Genomic DNA, 18,528 nt, shown 5'->3' on the forward strand with positions numbered 1-18,528 from the left:
TTACAAACCATTCAAGATAAAATTTAATTACAACTAACATATTTTTATTTTTAAAACTTTGGATTTACATTAGTTTTAATCTTATTTTTCTAATAATTACAAAAAATCAGTAAATCACTAAACATGTTTTGTAATTTTAAACACTGTTAATAAGTTAGTTTAATATAGAAACATTAAAAATAAACAAATTTAAAAAAAATTAAGCTATGAGTGAGTGTTGAGTACATTTGTAGGTTTTTCTTGGAGTAATACATTTGTAGTATTTTGGTCGTTTATAAGTCGTTTTAGAATTCTGCACATAGATTAAGAAATCATTAGTTTTTTTTTATCTTTTCTAAACAAAAATATCATTAATTATTTACCTAACCACAAATCAACCAATATTAAATAGAAAGTATATTATCATTGATCATATAACATTAAGTGTTAATAAATTTTACTTAAAAAACCGAAAATGTTATATAATTTGGAACATAAAAACTTCTCTTGAACGACTTATATTAAAAAATAGAAGAAGTATAGTTTTGATTTTTTTTCCGATCCCAGTACGAAAAATTTCTGGTTCCGCCACTGACTGCAATACGGTTTTAACAATTATAAAAATATATAGATATATAATATATATAAAAATATTACTATTAATTACGGTATGGTTTGGGGCAGATTAAAACATTGAATCCCTCAGCTTACAATTAATTTGATATATACATATTACTGGTGTAAGATCGAAATCTCGAGAATCTCGTGGTTTTGACTGGATCCACGTCTATTGATATTGAATTAAGAAGCACGTGGCTAGTTTTCGCGTGGAAAATTGGAATTTTTTTTTTTGGAATTTTTCATCGACACTAAAGTAATATTTATTTTTCTCTGGTCGGTGTGGATAAGCTTTCAGTAGAAAATTGGAGCTTTGTATCGTCCTTCTACATGGCAGTTTTTTTATATATATTAATAATTTAAAGATATCCTGGATTCAGTTTTTAAAAATACTAGAGCCGGTGTCCGCGCTCCGCACGGATTACATATTTAATTAAAGTATGTTAATATTTGTGTTAATGGATTTCTACGTGTTTTCTTGGGATTAAAACAATGGTGTAGAGGTGCCGCATGTTTGTATAGAAAACGATCATCATCTAAGAATCTTCATCACAAAAATGTTTTTTTTTGCCAAAGTATTTAATTATTCCTATATGTGTCTTCTAGGAGTGAATGACGAATCTGTTGATACAGTTGGGAGCATGATTTTTTTATTAAGAACTAATTGTGGTTTTTTTCATAATTTGTATTTTTAAATAAAAAACATATTTTACTAATAATATTTATATTTGTTTTATTAGAGTTTTGTAACTATAAAATGAACAAAAATATCTTTATTTAGTACTTATATAAAATTATATGGAGATAGATTATTAATTTATGATTCTGATGGGACTATATATTAATTTGGAACAAATATTAAGCAACTCAATTAGATTCTTGCAAACCAGGAGAAAAGGAGTGGTCGGTCATGTCGTCTGTATTTTTACCTTTTCCCAAGTTTTTAAAACGTTTCGTAGCAATAAACAAAAATCAAAACGTAGCATTGTATTTATATATTTGGAATCTTATCAGATAAGATGTAACTTTTCTTTTTTTTTTGTGCACTTCAAATTTAATAAGATATAAATAGTCAAAAATATAAAAATATATATATATATATATATATAAAACATAATTTGTATTTTATATTTGTTTTATTAAAGATTTAGATTAAAGTATTAAATTAATATATCAATACTAATAATGTTTTTGATTCAAAAATGCACTTGTAAATTCCAAATACCTCCCATAAGCGGAAGATCTTTGGCGGTTGGTTTGACCATGGTATTGAGGAACAATCAATCCTTAAACAAAGGAAAGAATATTTAAATGTTAGGCAAAGTGAAATGGTTTGATAATAAAACATAGTGAAAAAGGTCTCAATGGATAAAATCGAACCATGAGATTAATTACAAACTAAAATCTTATAAAGCCAAAAAAAAAACTAAATATTTTATATGACCAATAGACGTGAACTACAATTGTAGTAGCTTAGCAGGCAGGAACTATTATATTAAATCAAAATTTTTTGGCGGAGACCAATAGCTAAAGACGGAAGATTGTCGGTCTATGTTTAATCTTAACCAACTAAAATCTTATACGTTTGTTCGCACAGATTATCAATATGAATCTATTATTAAAACAATTGAAAATAAACAGTGGAAGGTGAGCCAAACCCCACGTCCCCAACCGCATACGGACTTAACTATCCAACTCTTAAACATATCACTTATGCCAAAAAATTGACAAAATTGTGACTTTCAAATATTGACTTACACAAAATCTTGAACGGTTGGCGGTGGTGGTTTTTTCAGAGTGAGAGGGGATGAATATATAGTCTTCAGATTAGAGTTCTTGATCCTAATGGTAGAATATATGTTACTTAATTTTCAATGAATACAGTAGGCATTTTTGACATGAAATATAACGATTTCCTAAATTAAATTGTTCACCAGCTATAAGAATATTAAGTATGGGGCAAGTTAAAGTTGTAAAAATCGATTTTGATTTAGGATGACAAATATGTGGTAGCTAGAAGACTAATAATCAACAATCAATGCATGCATTGTTTTATTATGATGTAACTGGAGTTGAACGAGGTTAAACCGTGACTCTTCGCATATTTTAATGGTTGGTTTTTTTTTTAAAGTCCAGTCCAGAATGACATGGCATAATGGTTGGTTCTGATTATTTTGTTCATGTGGCAAGGCTTAGGAAGCTAGGATTTAGCTCCTTTTATATAGTAGGATATAAATTTAAGATATCATGGAACCTTTGGAATGCCTCAATTTCTTAAAAATGTAGTTATTAATAATTTTATTTTCAGATATTCAAATGAAGTTAATTCATGACCACACAGATATAGTGTCGTGGTTGATTTTAATCCAGATCTCCTAGTAATCTATCTACTATTATATTAGACCACTTCTACGTAGTTAGCAGTTTTGTTATTTTATACTAGTTCACGTTTATTAGATATAAGAAAATCTATTTAACGTTAAGGCAAAGATACTATAGACTATTGCATTTTCTAAGAGGTGAGCATTTTACATCATACAAAGTATATATACAAAAATCTACAAGACCCCTAGTCTCAGATGGTCCTGAATATGTGAATATCTCAATACCACATTATTTTAATACCGCGCGCAGTTGGACTTGACAAAAAGACGAATTCGGTGGATAAGTATGTAAGATAAACTTTTTTTTTGTAATTTATGTAAGATAAACTTGTGAAATACAGTTTCTCTTTTTTTTTTTTTTTTGCCATCTAGTATATTGCATTCATACGACAAAGGGTTCAAGTTTTTGTACAACACAGACTAACCAAAGGAGGTATATAAACATCAAAAAACATGAGAGCACCATCGAGGTGCACCAGTTGCAACGTAGGATTGAAATCTGAAGTCCTGAACTGCACTAGTAGCTATAAGGCGTGCTCCTCTGTTAGCTTCAAACGATTCACAGAGCACCCGCCATGCCAAAAAATTTCTTAGTAATAATCTGATTTCCATCACTTTGAACTTGAAGGAAGGCCATTCGCGAGGTCTGATGATGGCATTTACTAGCATTCTTCCTTCAAAAGCAAAGTGTACCTTTAAGTATCTGTGATTCTTCATGCTTTCAATAGCCCAAGCAACACTGACAAACTGGGCTTCACTTTTCGATTCCACTTCCCCAAAAGACCGTCTGCTATGGAGAAGAACTGTACCTGATGAGTCTCTCACTACCCAAGCCGCCCCTGCAATTTTCTTTTTCTTCTCCCATTTGAAACCAATATTGCACTTGAGGAAATCCACCGGAGGGCACTTCCAAGCAACTGGGGTTTGGATAGATGGATCCCTATGATCATATGCCCTCCTTTCCAAATTCTGAGCTACATACCATAAACGGGTTTCCTCTCGAGCTTTGTTTCCCAAATGCTCACTGTCGAACAATAAACCTTCAAATAGCAAACGATTCCTGTTTTTCCATAAATACCAAAGTATCCACGGGAAAACCTTCGTCATTTCACTCATTGTTTCATCAACTTGCAAGGAATTAAAAAGGAAGGCCATGTTCGCATAAATAGACGCAGCATCAAACCCACCCCGAGGCGAAGGAAACCCTGAAACTGCCCACACTTGTCTTGCCAATGTACAGGAGAACAAAACATGGTTAATAGACTCACCGTCCTCTCCACATGATTGGCATACCGTGTCACATTTTATTCCTCGGGCACTAAGGCAATCAAAGACAGATAAAGCTCCAGAAAGAGCTTTCCATACGAAGACCTTAACCTTTGGAGGAGCCTTCAGATTCCATACCTGAGCCGTCAAGGGATGCAGAGACGGTTGAGCTTGCTGTAAGTGAAGGAGAGCCGAGTTGTTTCTCCAAAAAGCAAGGTCATATCCAGTTTTGACAGAGTAGATTCCATTTAGAGTGTGCTTCCAAAAAGAGGAATCTGGCTCTGATACCACCGGTTGATTGCGCATAAGAACTTTAATATCTGCAGGAACAAAGAGCTCTTGCAAACGACTGCGGCTCCATCTTCTTGTTTGAGCGTTGATCAGTGAAGAGACTTGCAGGTTCGCGTCGAAAAAACTTTGTTTCCTCAGAGGAGGCCTGCACAAACCATCCTCATCCTCCATCCAAGGATCAGACCAAACCTTTAGGCTAGTTCCATTACCTACTGATATCTTCAGCCCTTGCATCAGTAGCTCTCTCCCATTAAGAATACTGCGCCAAGCATATGAAGGTCTTCTTCCTAACTGCGCATTCAAGAAAGAAGAACTTTCAAAGTATTTACCTTTAAGCACTCTCGCCATCAGACAGTCATCAAAGTGTAAGATCCTCCACGCTTGTTTTGCCAAGAGAGCCTGGTTAAAAGACTCTAAATCTTTAAAGCCCATACCCCCCAAAGCCTTTGGTAAGCACATTTTCTCCCAGCTCAACCAGTGGATTTTCCTTTTGTGCTCAACATTACTCCACCAGAAAGATGCTAGAGCATTCGAGAGAGTAAAAATGACCGTCTTTGGTATTTTGAAAACCGACATAGCAGAGACAGGTAAAGCTGATCCCACTGCTTTTATCAACACCTCTTTTCCACCTTGAGAGAGCGTTCTAGCATGCCAGCCCGAGATCCTCCTACCTAACCGCTCTTTAAGATAGGCAAAGAGCTTTATCTTTGACCCTTTGAAGCATTCTGGAAGTCCTAAGTACTTGGACTCACCACCTTCTGATTCAATACCCAATTTCTGCTTTACTTTAGTTTTGTTCTCCTCAAGAACGTCTTTCCCGAAGATAATAGAAGATTTAATTGGGTTGATCGACTGACCAGTGACTGCTCCATAGCGATGTAGTATTTCTATCAAAGTCTTACTCTGATCTTCATCAGCTTTGCAAGAGAATAAACAATCATCAGCGAAAAGAAGATGATGAATAGAGGGACCGTGCTCCCCAAATCTCAGACCTGACAATATGTTCTCCCTTTCAGCCTTTGACAGCAAATGAGTTAAACCCTCCGTACACAGCACAAACAGAAAAGGGGATAGGGGATCTCCCTGCCTAAGACCCCTTTTAGGCGTAATCATTCCATGAGGCTGGTCATTAATCAGAATTGAATACGTTACTGTGGTGACGCATTTCATGATCAAATTAACCCATCTCTCATTGAATCCAAGCGCCAGCAGGAGTGATCTCAAATAACCCCATTCCACTCTGTCAAAAGCCTTTGACATATCTGTCTTTACCACCATAAAGTCTGAAGCAAACGAGCCTGAAGTCCCTAGCGAGTGGACTAACTCGTGCGCAATGGTGATGTTGTCAGACATCAGTCTCTGGGAGACAAATGCAGACTGCGTTGGAGAGATCAAGACCTGCAACCAAGGCTGAAGTCTTCTGACCATAATCTTTGAAACAATCTTGTAGATCACCGAACAAAGACTAATAGGTCTTAAATCTGAAACTGTCTTTGGATCTGCAATCTTAGGGATCAGACACAAGTGTGTGTAATTCCATTCCTTTGGGAGAATACCAAAGTTAAAGAATTTCTGCACCTCCGCTATCACTTGCTCTTCAATGATAGTCCAGAATTTCTGAAAGAAAAGGGCTGACATACCGTCAGGGCCTGGAGCTTTCGTCGGATTTATTGAAAAAACCGCTTCTTTGATTTCCAAATTCGTCACAGGTCTCAACAGATCCATGTTTAGTTGATCAGAAACTCTTGGTTGCATATCGTTGAACCAGTCAGTAAATGGAGCAGGGTTCGTTGACCTGAAGAGATTTCTGAAAAAGTCTACTGCAACTTCACCCTTAGCAGCCTCTGAGAAGACCTCCTCTCCGTCGGCGTTGACAAGCTTGTCAATGTTATTCCTTGCACGAGCAGCGTTCACAGAGATGTGAAAAAAATGAGAGTTACGATCCCCTCGACTAAGCCATTTGTCTCTGCTCTTCTGCCACCAGTATGTCTCTTCATCTCTCTGGGCCTTAACCAGATCTTCTTTCAGCAATCGAATTCGAGCAGTTGATTGTTGTAAAGCTGATTATTCATGCTCCAGAGCAGCTTCAGCTTGGTGAATTCTATCGCCTGAATTCATGTTTGAATGCTTCTTTAGACCGCTTAGAGATCTTCTGCAAGCTTTTAGAGCCTTTGAGACTGAGCCCAAACCGTTACTTGTAGCAAAATCCCAGGCATTTGCCACACTATCATGAACCCCTTCTACCTCCAAGAATCTTCTATCAAACCGGAACCAACCTCTGTACTTTTCTTGGCTTTCAATCAGATGTATAAGAACAGGCCTGTGATCCGATCCACGCTTATCTAAAAACGTCTGGTTAGAGCAAGGGAACTTCTTGAACCAAGCCCTGTTTCCAAAACATCTGTCTAGTCTGGTATGAACCCAAGAGTTACTCCTTAACCCGCTCCAAGTAAAACCGTTCCCATGACTCTGAAGCTCTTCTAGCTTGCAAGCATTAATCATTTGATTGAAAGGAGCGAAGGACTCATCTTGTCTCCAGACACCACCCGTCTTTTCTCCGTTATGCAAAATATCATTAAAATCACCAAAGACGCACCAGCTTTCCTTTCTATTCACACCTATTATACTGATCCTTTCCCAGAGATCGACCCTTCTTTTATAATGCGTCGGCCCGTAGATACAAGACGCAAAAAAAGAGGTGTCGCCAAACTGAATTATACAATCAACCAAGTTCTTATGCACATCCAGAAACTTTATATTTACAGATTTCTTCCAAAAAATAGCCAAACCCCCAGCATGTCCAACAGGATCCACCGTATATACATGATCATAGCCCAACCAGACCTGAAGGTCAACCAAAACATTCCTAGTATTCATAGTTTCCATAAGCAGTAGCACCTCAGGGAAACGTTTTTGACGCATTTCCCTAAGGCGTTGAATTGTCAGACCCTGAGGCCGCCCCAGGCCCTGACAATTCCAGGAGATAATGCTCATTGAGGCTTCGGCGGTCCCTCCATTGGGACCACCCTTGATTCTTTGAGTCGCGCCATTTTGTCACCCTTCAAAATAGCGTCTTCCGCCTTTCTTTTAGAACCGAGCTTCTCTGCTCCTTCGTTTTCACCGTAGAGCTGGTGAAGAATTCCTGATGACTGACCTTGTTGTTCACGTCTTTTTTTGATGTAAGGTCTTCTCCTCGATTTAGAGCTTTTGTGGACAACCCCGGATGGCTTGGACACAAAGTATCCAGGACCATATTCCGTAGAGTTCCCATGTAAGCTTGCTGTCGAATCATGACCTCTCTCTGACACCCTTGACGAGGAAGGTTCATGAGGAAGGAAGGCCTGATGAACAATACTCCCAAGATCCGCCTTTCTATCTGATACCCTCAAATCTTCCCAGCGATGAACCAAGCTACCTTCGATATTAGCTTTGATTGCAGAAGCCATCAGTTTGTCAGCAGAATCTTTGTCTTCCAATCTTGGCTCAGCGGAAGTATTAAGGTCGAAATCATAGACAACACCCTTTCCTTTGTCAATTTGATTGGTAAAGGTCGGAGCAGTTTCTAGGCGCAACATTGTCTTCTGCAGAAAAGGGTCCTTCTCCGCTTCAGCTACTGATGATCTGACCCGGTCAATTCTAATCTTCTTATCTTCTTCTGTTGCCATTAATAAATATCTTCTCATTTCTTCCAAAACCTCTGGCGCTATTTTCCTTCTTCCTGTCATCTTGCAGATTCCAACTTGATCTTCAGAAAGAACCCCAAACAGAGGATCGTCTTGATGCAAGATGACTTCATTTCTATGACTGTCCATGATAACCCGCTCACTCCTCAGAGCAGCAGCCTCCCGTCGATTCCTATTCAGAAGTGGACAAATATCTTTTTCGTGGTTCAATCTTTGACATTCATAGCATCGCTTTCTTATTCTCTCATAGTTAAAGAGAACCACTGCAGAGCCTCCCTCCGGAAGATTAACAACTTTTGATTTCCGTAGTGGTCTGGAGACATCGAAACGTACTTGGATCCTTACATAGTCTTGCACTTGTGGCTTGTCAGGATCAAAAGCAACCACCTTGACTGCACCTATCTTCTCACCAAGAGCGGTAATAGCTTCCTTCGTATAATAATTGACAGGGAGATTTCTGATTTGAACCCATAAAGGGATGAACTGTAAGTAATCCTCAGGGGGCTTCTCCACCCATCGATCAATCGCTAAAGTCCAGTCGTTGAAGGTATGAACACCTTTTTCTAGAACCTCCAGCAGATCATGTTCATGATCGAAAACAAACTGGAACCGTTCCTTGGACAAAGCTATTCCTCTAACTTTCCCTTGCTTCTGCCACGTTCTTGGCATCTCGCGAATCAAACCCGGCATCTTCTGGCAGTCTGGATTAAGAATCCTTCCGATAATACTTCGGGAGTTCCTTTCACACGATTTGTACTGAGGAAGATCAGGCATATCGAACGGTTCATCTTCCTCTTCCAACGATAGAGCCATCAACGCTTTATCCATAGCGTATGACATCTTGATTTTACAGAAATTTCTGGAAATTTAACTTCTCCGCCGGTAAAAGTTATGAACAAACCCTAGATTTTTGAAGATTACACCGCAAAACTACCAGAAGAGATAAGTTTTGTGGTGGACGTGTCACTTTTTAGAAAGACAGCTGTGCTCCACTCACTAAAAAAGGATACTTAGCGAGAGAGAAACTAAAGCCCAAAAAAGGGAAGGTATATAAATACAGTTTCTCTTTATATCAGAAAAGATAAACATAGATATATTATAATACATAGAACTCAAAACAACAATAAAAAGTAATTACTTAAAACCAAAGACATTTTTACCATAAGACAAATCTTTTTTCTTTTCCTGGGAAAGGACACCAGATAAAACAAATGTTAGAAATTAAGACATCAAATAAAGATGGAGAGGTTGAATAACATTTTTTTCAAAAATATTCTTAAATTTTAAATAGATTTACAAATCAAAGGTCAAAACTTTAAATTTAATTACAATTCTAAATGTAATATCTATAATATATTTTTAAAAATATGTAAGACTAACTATTTAAAATATATCATCTTTAATATTTCTTTGATTATTATTTTGATAGGACTTATAAAAATTTGAAACAACACTGGATATCCAAACAATTAAGAGATGGTAACAATTTTGTGCAAGTTCAAGAAAATTATATAATTGAATCAATTCTCAAGAAAAGAGTATAAGCGATCAAGGAGTGGTAACTCATATTACCGGAGGAAACTTTGCACAGAGTTTCATTACTATTAATGGGTGGCTCCGCGATTTCTTATGGGCACAAACATTTCAGGTAATTCAATCTTATGGTTCTTCGTTATCTGCATATGGTCTTTTTTTCCTAGGTGCTCATTCTGTATGGGCTTTCAGTTTTATGTTTCTATTCAGCGGGTGTGGTTATTGACAAAAACTTATTGAATCCATTGTTTGGACTCATAATAAATTAAAGGAAGAATTTGTGATATAACCATATTGAGAAAAGAATTAAGAATATATACATGGCTTGGGAAGTGTGTCTATTTATCACATAAATAGATGTTAGACTTCTCCGTAACGCGTGAGCGTTTGTATGTCACATAACAGTTAGATACTATTCTATTTATAATATCAATATAGAATAGATCATTTGAAAGAAAAATATAACTATAAAAAACATTTAGTTTTTGGGTATTATTTATTTGTAATATTCAGTAAAGTAAACACAATGTTTAATATGAAAGAACATAATTATTGTAAAATAGATGTTTAAATGTATGTTATAGCATATAAAAAGCATATTTGATTGTTATAATACAAATTAGAAAAAAAAATATTATTTTATATTTGATGATTATGTATGTGAAAAACTATATATGAGAGAGAGAGAGAGAGGGAGGGAGGGAGAAATAGGAAGGGAGAATGGGGGAGGAAGAAGAGAGAGAGAGTAAAAAAAAAAAATATAATAACTATAAATCTATTCTATGTTTCGTAAATAAAATATAATACAATAATATATTATTTTAACATTACATATTATAAAGAAAAAAAAAAGAGATATAGAGAAAGAAGGAACAAGGCAAGCAGAGAGGGAAGGATATAGAAAGACTGATAGAAAAGAGAGGCCGGCGTGGCTTGAAGAACGTATCCTTCAGGAAGCAATATCTGGTAGATAATATCTCTGGCTCAGCATCACTAAAGACTGGCAAAATTGAGATCATCTCATCCTGCTGATCGTCAAGCCTATTCTCTTTACTTTCTGGGGGAGTTCTTTGTTATTTGTTTTGATTAAGCCTATTGGTTCTGCTTTCCTTTGTTTGAGTTGTTTGGATCCCAAGTCAGTTGACTTCACACTTTTGAAATGAAAATTTCTTTGACAAAAAAAGAAAAGAAAAGAGAGGACAGTGAAATGAAAGAATGAGATTGTATAATTATAATTATATTCTATATTCCAAAATAGAATAGAACATAACCTTAGTATAACTGTAAATATTCAATTTTATAAATATACTAGGGTCGGCCCGTCCTACGGGCGGGATATTAGTTAATTTGATATTCACTAAATGCTCGAGTTGAAATTTGTTTTAAGATTCAAGAATTTGGTTATCTGTTATGTCTTACTTATTAGTATGCGGTGGTATAGTTGTTTTTCGATTATTCTTGCTTTGGTATTGTATCAAATTAACTAATTGTCCAACTCATAGATGTATAAATGTGGATTTGTGATAAAGTTTGATGACAATACTGTTTTTTTTTAATTATTATTCATAGTGGAGTGTGTCTGTGTCAGAAAGAGGCCTATAACAACTTTTATGTTTTTGTGTATGGATTTTAAATATATATTATTTTGTATAATGCATACTTGCTCTACAACATTTGCTTGTAGACTAAAAAAATTGTTTTCTATATTTTTAAAAGAGAAAATATTTAGTCTAAAATATAACATGAACATATTTATTGACTATATATAGAAGTTGGATGTTATTTTAAAATGACATATGTATAGAGATTTTTCAACCATTAATTCACTGTCACAAAACATTTATAACTGTAAATACCTTCTTTTAAAAGCAAAACTAATAAAAGCGTGTACAACAAAGGCCCTGGCCACAAGCAGAAGAAGCATGGGCTTCCAGCTGACACGATAATAAGTATTTTCGCGGCCACATATTTATAAAAAGTGACTTTAGCCTAGTGGTTCTAAGAGAAATTACCAGTGCTAGAGGTGCTGGGTTCAATTACCCTTAACTGCATTCATTTATTTTGGCCCTAGATATAAAATAGGACACGTGTCACTCCCAGAACGCACGAATTGATGACGTGGCTTCACGGGAGAGAGGCAAACATTTCTTTATATATATAGATACTAGTTTTACAAAATTCAAACATTTCATATACAAAAAAAAGTCTATATTTTTTGTAGATATATAAAAATTCCGAATTAGTTATTTTTAAACTTATAAAATTAATTTGAAAAGAAAGGTGAAAGTGAAAAAAGACAAAATAGTATATATTGTATAAATATCATAGCCTCTTAGATGTTATGGTTACAGGCTTAATTTTGCCTTGTCTTATAGTTATGTCTCCCAATTTCCCTAAATTAAAAGTTTGCTCCTGCTACTCAGCCTACATTTTCTGCAACGCTTGCATGGTATGTTACTCACGTGGAGTAATTTTTTCCACTGAATTATATACACTGATTAAGCTTCAGTAAAATTAGGAATATTACAAAACCGGCGAAAGATGTTTATATCATTATAGAAAGAAGGTGAATATAGAACCTAATTTTAATCAGGAATATTACAAAACCCGGGGAAGGTAATACGTCAATGCACGATGGAACCCAAACAGCACAAATAATAGGTCAATGCATAAAGCCCAAATTTAATAGTTTATAAAGCCCAGTTATGTTTGATCGATTGTTTGAGACGTGAAAGCTTTCCAAATTTTGCATGTTGTGAACAACTTTCAAATACACGGATAAAAGATGATTTATTCCGTTAGGCAAAGTCATGATTTTGTCAAAGGAGACATCATGACTCCTAAAAGATCCAATCTCAAGGTGAAAGCACAAGATGACATTTTTTTAGGCTTAGTAATCAGCTCAAGCTCCTTCAAAACCATAAGCTTGTTGGTCCCATGACAAGCCATCGCTCAAACTTAGTGACATGAGATATGAAATATCGTCACCTCAAAGAAAAGTTTAACGTTTATTTATTGTCATGTGCGAGTCAGTGCAAACTCATATACCTTCAGTTCTGCACATGACTATGATTTTTTAATTTTTTCAACTTCATCACTAAACATTTAAACAGATGCATACCCAAGATTTTATAACATATATTTTTTTTTTTGCATACAACTTATTCAAGTAGTATTTTTGATTTCCGAAATCAAAAGTCTATAAATAAATAAAAAATTAGAATGGATGAAAACGAACATACTATGTAAGCTTACACTACATAGAACCCCTAAAAGATCATTTTTCTTTACATTAGAAAGGTTTCCAAGAATCATGAATCAATAAAGATTAAAAAAAAGACTTTCCAAATAACCTCATCAAATCAAGCACTTGAACCGGTCATTTCATACGACTTCCACAGCTGACTCTACCGGTACGAAGAAACAGCTGACTAGTAAACCGGTGTGAGATTGAGAGTGGACCAGGCTTAGTTCTGGTATCATGACAGTAGTATCACAAGAACCAGAGACAGTACAAAGATCACCAAACGTGTTACTCCTTCATTGTAGAGACCTGAGAGACCAAAAACGAGGATAGACATTTCAGACTTGTCATACTTAACAGTTGAGAGAGAGGATAAACTTACCAGGTTGAGAGGAGGCGGCAGCAGGAAGAGCAGGGATTGTAACAGCTGCAAGAAAAAAAAAAGACCAAAGTTAAAGCACAAAAGAAATAAAAAAAATTGTGGAACCTAATAAACACGCACGTTTTTTACATGTAGAGGCTGATGAAGATGAAGAAGAAGACCATGGGGCAGGAATGTTGTCATTGAGATCACAAGTGAAGCTTATTCCCGTGTCTTGATCGAATATTGCATCTGATGGTAAGCTTGGTAATAGACAACCTGATTCTTTTTTAACCAACAAAAATAAATAAGAAATTATAAAAAAAATGATTCTCAAGTTTCCAACATGATAAAAATCGAGGGAGTTTAATTCACACCTTGGCTTCCAACTGTTTGCAGCATCAAAGCACATAAAATAAACACAACCAGGTTAATAAAAATTTATAATTGAAATTAGAAAAAAAATACAAGTTGAGAGAGTATAAAGTAGAGGAACCTTGAAGAGAGAAGTCTTTGAGACTTATATGACAAACGCTGAAGACATTCTTAGTGATGTTTAGCTTCTGTAGCTCTGTCCCCAGAGAGGTCGCGCAGTCCAAAGCTTGCAAATTAGTTATAAGTGCTTGCTTTTGCAGATGAGACACGTAACTCTCCATTGCACCACAACAACCCATTTGGTTACTCAGTTCGTTGCTGCAGTTACCACTTATGTCTCTCATGTCCGGAAAGACAAGAGGACAGACTGAAAAAAAACAAATAAGATCATGTGACATTGTCCACCAAAACTCAAAAGTTAATTCTGATTTGCTTTTAACCTCTATTGATTTTGCAGTTTGCTAATCCTCTGAGAGTTTCCTTAGCTTGAGAAGGTTCAAGCTTAGTAGCTAGCCAGCGTTGTACCACGTTCTTGCAGTCATTGATCCTAACCGAGTTATCCGTCAGAGGCTCAGATGCTTTCAGAGTTATATTAGTAGCTGCGTCGAGTATGGCGTTTTGGCAAGCCTGCTCGCAACACTCCTTCACAGGATCAACTTTCTCACAAGCCAAAAGAAGCTTTGATGTATCCGCCGCGCTTTCAAACTCGTCGACGTTGATCACAGGGCACGAAGAAGCAGTGAGGTTCGACGAGTAAAGTGAACATATACTCCTGAGCTTACTCGAAGCGCCTTTGGCTACCAAGATTTTCTCCAAGTCCGAGACACAGTGCTTAGACTGGGTTCTGTTTAAGGCAAGCAGGCCAGTTTCTTTGCTGGCTTTGCCGAGGGTTATGGTGAGAGTAGCATCTAGCTGAGGACAGCACATGACATTGGCTAACAGAGGAGCAAAGACAGTCCAACAGTTGTGTGAAGTAGTCTGAATCAAACCCTCGGAAGCAGTGAAATTAAGCGAGCAAAGCCCTGGAAAAGATATTTAAACTCAGATTGGTATAGAGATTCTTTCACATACATATATTATACCAAAAGGCAAACTAGAATGGAGAACAAACCGGATAGTTTGGGAATGGTGGTGTTGATGAATGGAACCATAGGAGAAGGTGCAATGAAGGGAAGAAATGGTTGAGGAGAAGTATCTGGTGATGATATCTCTGGTAACAACTCCTCTGATGAACCTTTCAAACAAAAACAATCAAAATCATCACACTCTTATAGACTAAAATATTATCTTAAAAGAAACCTAATTTGTAAACTATAAACCCCAATCTAAACACTATGAAGCTTATAACCCCCAGTTTAGCTCAACAGAAAGAGAGCAAATTTACGATGACCCATCACAATAAACAACAAGATTGTTCCAGAACATGTGAAAAAAAAATCAAACTTTGTGTGAAGAAATGTAGCAATCAGTTAAAGTGAAACCCCTTTTGCCTTAAAATCCCAATTCATGAAGAGAATAAGAACTCACATAGAGATAGCATAAACATGAATTGAAGAAGCACGAAGAGACCCATCTCGAATTCTGCTCTTGTCGTCATTTTCTCCCCCTTCCTCTCGAGCCCAGCAAAAAAAAAAAAAAGCTGAATTTTTTAACAGACAAAAAGACAGAGAGAGATATAGGTTATGGACTGAGATTCTCTGTCTTTTTCCCACTACCGAGAGTCCGAGAAATCACAATCTTGGTAAAAAGAAAAAGAAAAGAACAAGAAGAGAAAGTCGCTTTCTGCGATTTTCAACACAAAATCTTGGAAGAGAAGATAGGCACACAAACAAAGAAGAAGAAACGCAGAAACAGCTGTCTTCGTTCACACTCTGCTGTGGAAGAGGAGAAGGTACCGCTTTGAGAAGACATTTATTACTCTCTCTCTCTCTTTTTCTTTTGAACACCGCTCTCTCTCTCTCTCTCTCTCTCTTCCCATTAAATTCCCACCATTTTCTCTCTCACTCACTCTACCTCTAAATCTTAATCTCTTCACATAACCGGAAATTAAATAGTAAACCAAAATTGATCCATGAATTTATCTTAACCACTAGTCTACTCTACTGCACTTCTAGTTGATTCGATGTTCAGCGTACCGAGAATTAGATAACCGTTGGAGTAATAGTGAATGAAAATTTTGAATTGGTTCCAGACATTCTAAGAGTTGTGGACAAAAGTCATTCACGATCGATCCTACGCGAGTGGCTTTACTTTACAATCATAATCAAAGTCAAGTTTTAAGTGGATTTTTTTCCCGAAATTATGGTGTCGCTTGTTTGTTTGTTTACGTGATCCATTTGGATGAAAATGCAATGATGTTTATTTTGTACTTTAAAATCTAACATGAAAGTGAGATTCAAAGATTATTTGGATACATCTAGTTGGATTCAAAATGATAAATGACAAAATAACTCTTTTAAATTTAAAATGATCTTTCTAAATTTAATATCATGAAATTACATATTATTTTCAAATAAAAAACATATTTTCTGTAAAATTATATTTTTTGTCAAAACCATAAATTCGCAGAATCACATTTTCCCGCAAAAAAAAATATATTCCGACAAAACTGTAAAATCACATTATTCCACAAAAACCGCAAAAATCATTTTCCACCAAAATTGTGAAATCATATTCTCCCTGCCAAAACCATAAATAATATATTTCCGCCAAAACTATAAATAATCTCTTTCTACCAAAACCCCAAAATCACTTTTTTTTTTCTAAAATTGCAAAATCATTTTTATACTAAAATTATAAAATCACTTTTCTCACCAAAATCAATCAAAATAAAACTTTCCTACTAAAATCGTGAAATCATTTTTCTCGTCAAAAATGCAAAATCAATTATTATTCCGCTAAAATTGCCAAATCGGAAATTTTTCCGCAAAACTGCAATTTCTTAAAGTTTAATCAAAATATAGTTAAAATATAAATCATCCATTACTTGTTCAAAAAAAAATCATCCATTACACATGCAGGGCCGTGCCTGACATATATAAGGTTAGAAGCAACTAAATTTTTTTGGCCCTATAAATTTATTTTATAAAAAATTAGTGTATTGATATACAGGATCGGGGCTTCGAACTCGGCACCTTGACCAAAATAGCAACCAAGCTTACCATCAGAACTAACTGATCTTTATTGAAAATGGCCCCTAAATTAATTATAAGCTATCCAGCCCTCAAGCTAATGCTTGATCAGCCTATATTCAGGTCCGGCCCTGTACACATGTTCCACTTATAATTGTTTTACCCATAAACCCTTGTTTCCTTTCCATAAAATCATCCATGACAGAGATCGAAGTTGGCTTGTAATGTATTCTCTGATGCTACACGGAAGAAGATCTTTGGAGTTGCACAAGTGTATGCGTCGTCTGAGAGTTGCAGTGAACCCTTTGCAAAATGCGTACTCCTCCGCTAGTGTTGCTCAAGATGGTGGAAAAGGGAAGATTTTTACAGTCTCTTACATGGTTGACTCACTTGGTTTCACTACAAAACTCGCAGAATCAATCTGGAGGAAAGTCGGCTCCGACTCCGAGAGCAAGGGCAACCCTGATTCCGTTCTGAATCTTCTTAAGAGTTATAGTTTCACAGATTCTCAGATCTCCAGCATCGTCACGAGCTACCCTCAACTGCTTAGAGAAGATTCTGAGAAATCTTTGGCTCCCAAGTTTCAGTTTTTACAGTCGAGAGGAGCTTCAACCTCTGAGCTCACTGCGATTCTTTCGAAAGTTCCCAAGATCTTGAGAATCAAAAAGGACAAAGCTTTCAGCAGATACTATGATTTCGCCAAAGAGGTTATAGAAGCCGACAAGAGTTTCAAGAAGGTACCTCCTCAATCTTGTCTGAGAGAGGGTAGTAGGCAGGAGAACAAACTCAGAAACATATTGGTTTTGAGAGATTTGGGTGTGCCTCAGAAGCTTTTATTCTCTCTGCTAGTCTCCAACTTCCAGACCGTTACTGGGAAAGAGAGATTCGAGGAAACCCTCAAGAAGGTGCTTGAGATGGGCTTTGATCCCACCACCTCTAAGTTCGTCCAAGCTCTGAACGCTGTTTACCAATTGAGCGACAAAACAACTCAAGAGAAAGTCGATGTTTTCTGCACAAGGTTAGGCTTCTCTGCGGAACACGTGTGGGAAGTTTTCAAGAAGTATCCAAACCTTCTGAAGGTGTCGGAGAACAAAATACTGAACTTCATTGAAACGCTTCTAGGCCTAGGATTCACCAGAGATGAGGTAATGGTGATGGTCAAGTGCTTTCCGCGGTGCATTACTCATTCTACAACGGTGGTGAAGGAGAAGGTTGAGTTTGTGGTGAAGCAGATGAATTGGCCAGTTAAAGCTGTGTCTTTGTTTCCTCGGGTGGTTGGATACAGCATGGACAAGAGGATTGTGCCTAGGTGTAACGTTATCAAAGCTCTCATGTCTAAAGGTTTGCTTGGAACTGGTGAATTACCACCTCCTATGGGTTATGTCTTCATTTGTTCCGATGAGGTGTTTTTGAAAAGGTATGTGATGAAACACGATGATAAGCAGCTTGTGACTGAGTTGTTGGCCATCTTCACGAAAGATAATGTTTAAATAGACTATGACAGTAGCAGGAAAAGATTAGAGCTTTTCATTAAGTTTTTGTAATCTCAATTTGATCCGGATCCAACTCGTTTATACATCTGACTTGGAAAAAAACTCTATATGACGATGCGTAAGATATGGTTCGTAGATAATTACAATAAGAACAACAAGTTGTGTGAGCT

The 18,528-nt window shown here is 36.3% G+C and overlaps 3 protein-coding genes across 4 annotated transcripts; 1 reads left to right on the forward strand and 2 right to left on the reverse strand.

Annotated features, from left to right (window-relative positions):
- Positions 1-7,471: 7,471 nt before the first annotated feature.
- On the reverse strand, positions 7,472-11,256 carry LOC103833152. The gene has a single exon (XM_009109253.2). The coding sequence runs from the start codon at positions 9,059-9,061 to the stop codon at positions 7,529-7,531; it is 1,533 nt and encodes a 510-aa protein (XP_009107501.2). The 5' UTR covers positions 9,062-11,256; the 3' UTR covers positions 7,472-7,528.
- Positions 11,257-12,872: 1,616 nt separating this feature from the next.
- On the reverse strand, positions 12,873-15,678 carry LOC103831655 (uncharacterized GPI-anchored protein At1g61900). 2 transcript variants are annotated; one of them, XM_009107564.3, is made up of 8 exons: positions 15,262-15,678; positions 14,846-14,968; positions 14,175-14,756; positions 13,856-14,101; positions 13,737-13,748; positions 13,501-13,638; positions 13,381-13,425; positions 12,873-13,307 (listed from the first exon to the last, which is right to left on the reverse strand). In XM_009107564.3, the coding sequence occupies exons 1-8, from the start codon at positions 15,329-15,331 to the stop codon at positions 13,234-13,236; spliced, it is 1,290 nt and encodes a 429-aa protein (XP_009105812.1). In that variant the 5' UTR covers positions 15,332-15,678; the 3' UTR covers positions 12,873-13,233. The 2 variants fall into 2 exon arrangements, with proteins under 2 accessions (XP_009105812.1, XP_009105804.1); XM_009107556.3 differs by having other exon boundaries at positions 13,501-13,644; positions 15,262-15,671.
- A 640-nt stretch (positions 15,679-16,318) lies between these two features.
- LOC103831672 lies at positions 16,319-18,498 on the forward strand. The gene has a single exon (XM_009107575.3). The coding sequence runs from the start codon at positions 17,090-17,092 to the stop codon at positions 18,353-18,355; it is 1,266 nt and encodes a 421-aa protein (XP_009105823.1). The 5' UTR covers positions 16,319-17,089; the 3' UTR covers positions 18,356-18,498.
- Positions 18,499-18,528: the final 30 nt, after the last annotated feature.

This window comes from Brassica rapa, chromosome A01, assembly GCF_000309985.2.
Source record: "Brassica rapa cultivar Chiifu-401-42 chromosome A01, CAAS_Brap_v3.01, whole genome shotgun sequence".
In the NCBI taxonomy this organism is placed as follows: Eukaryota; Viridiplantae; Streptophyta; class Magnoliopsida; order Brassicales; family Brassicaceae; genus Brassica; species Brassica rapa.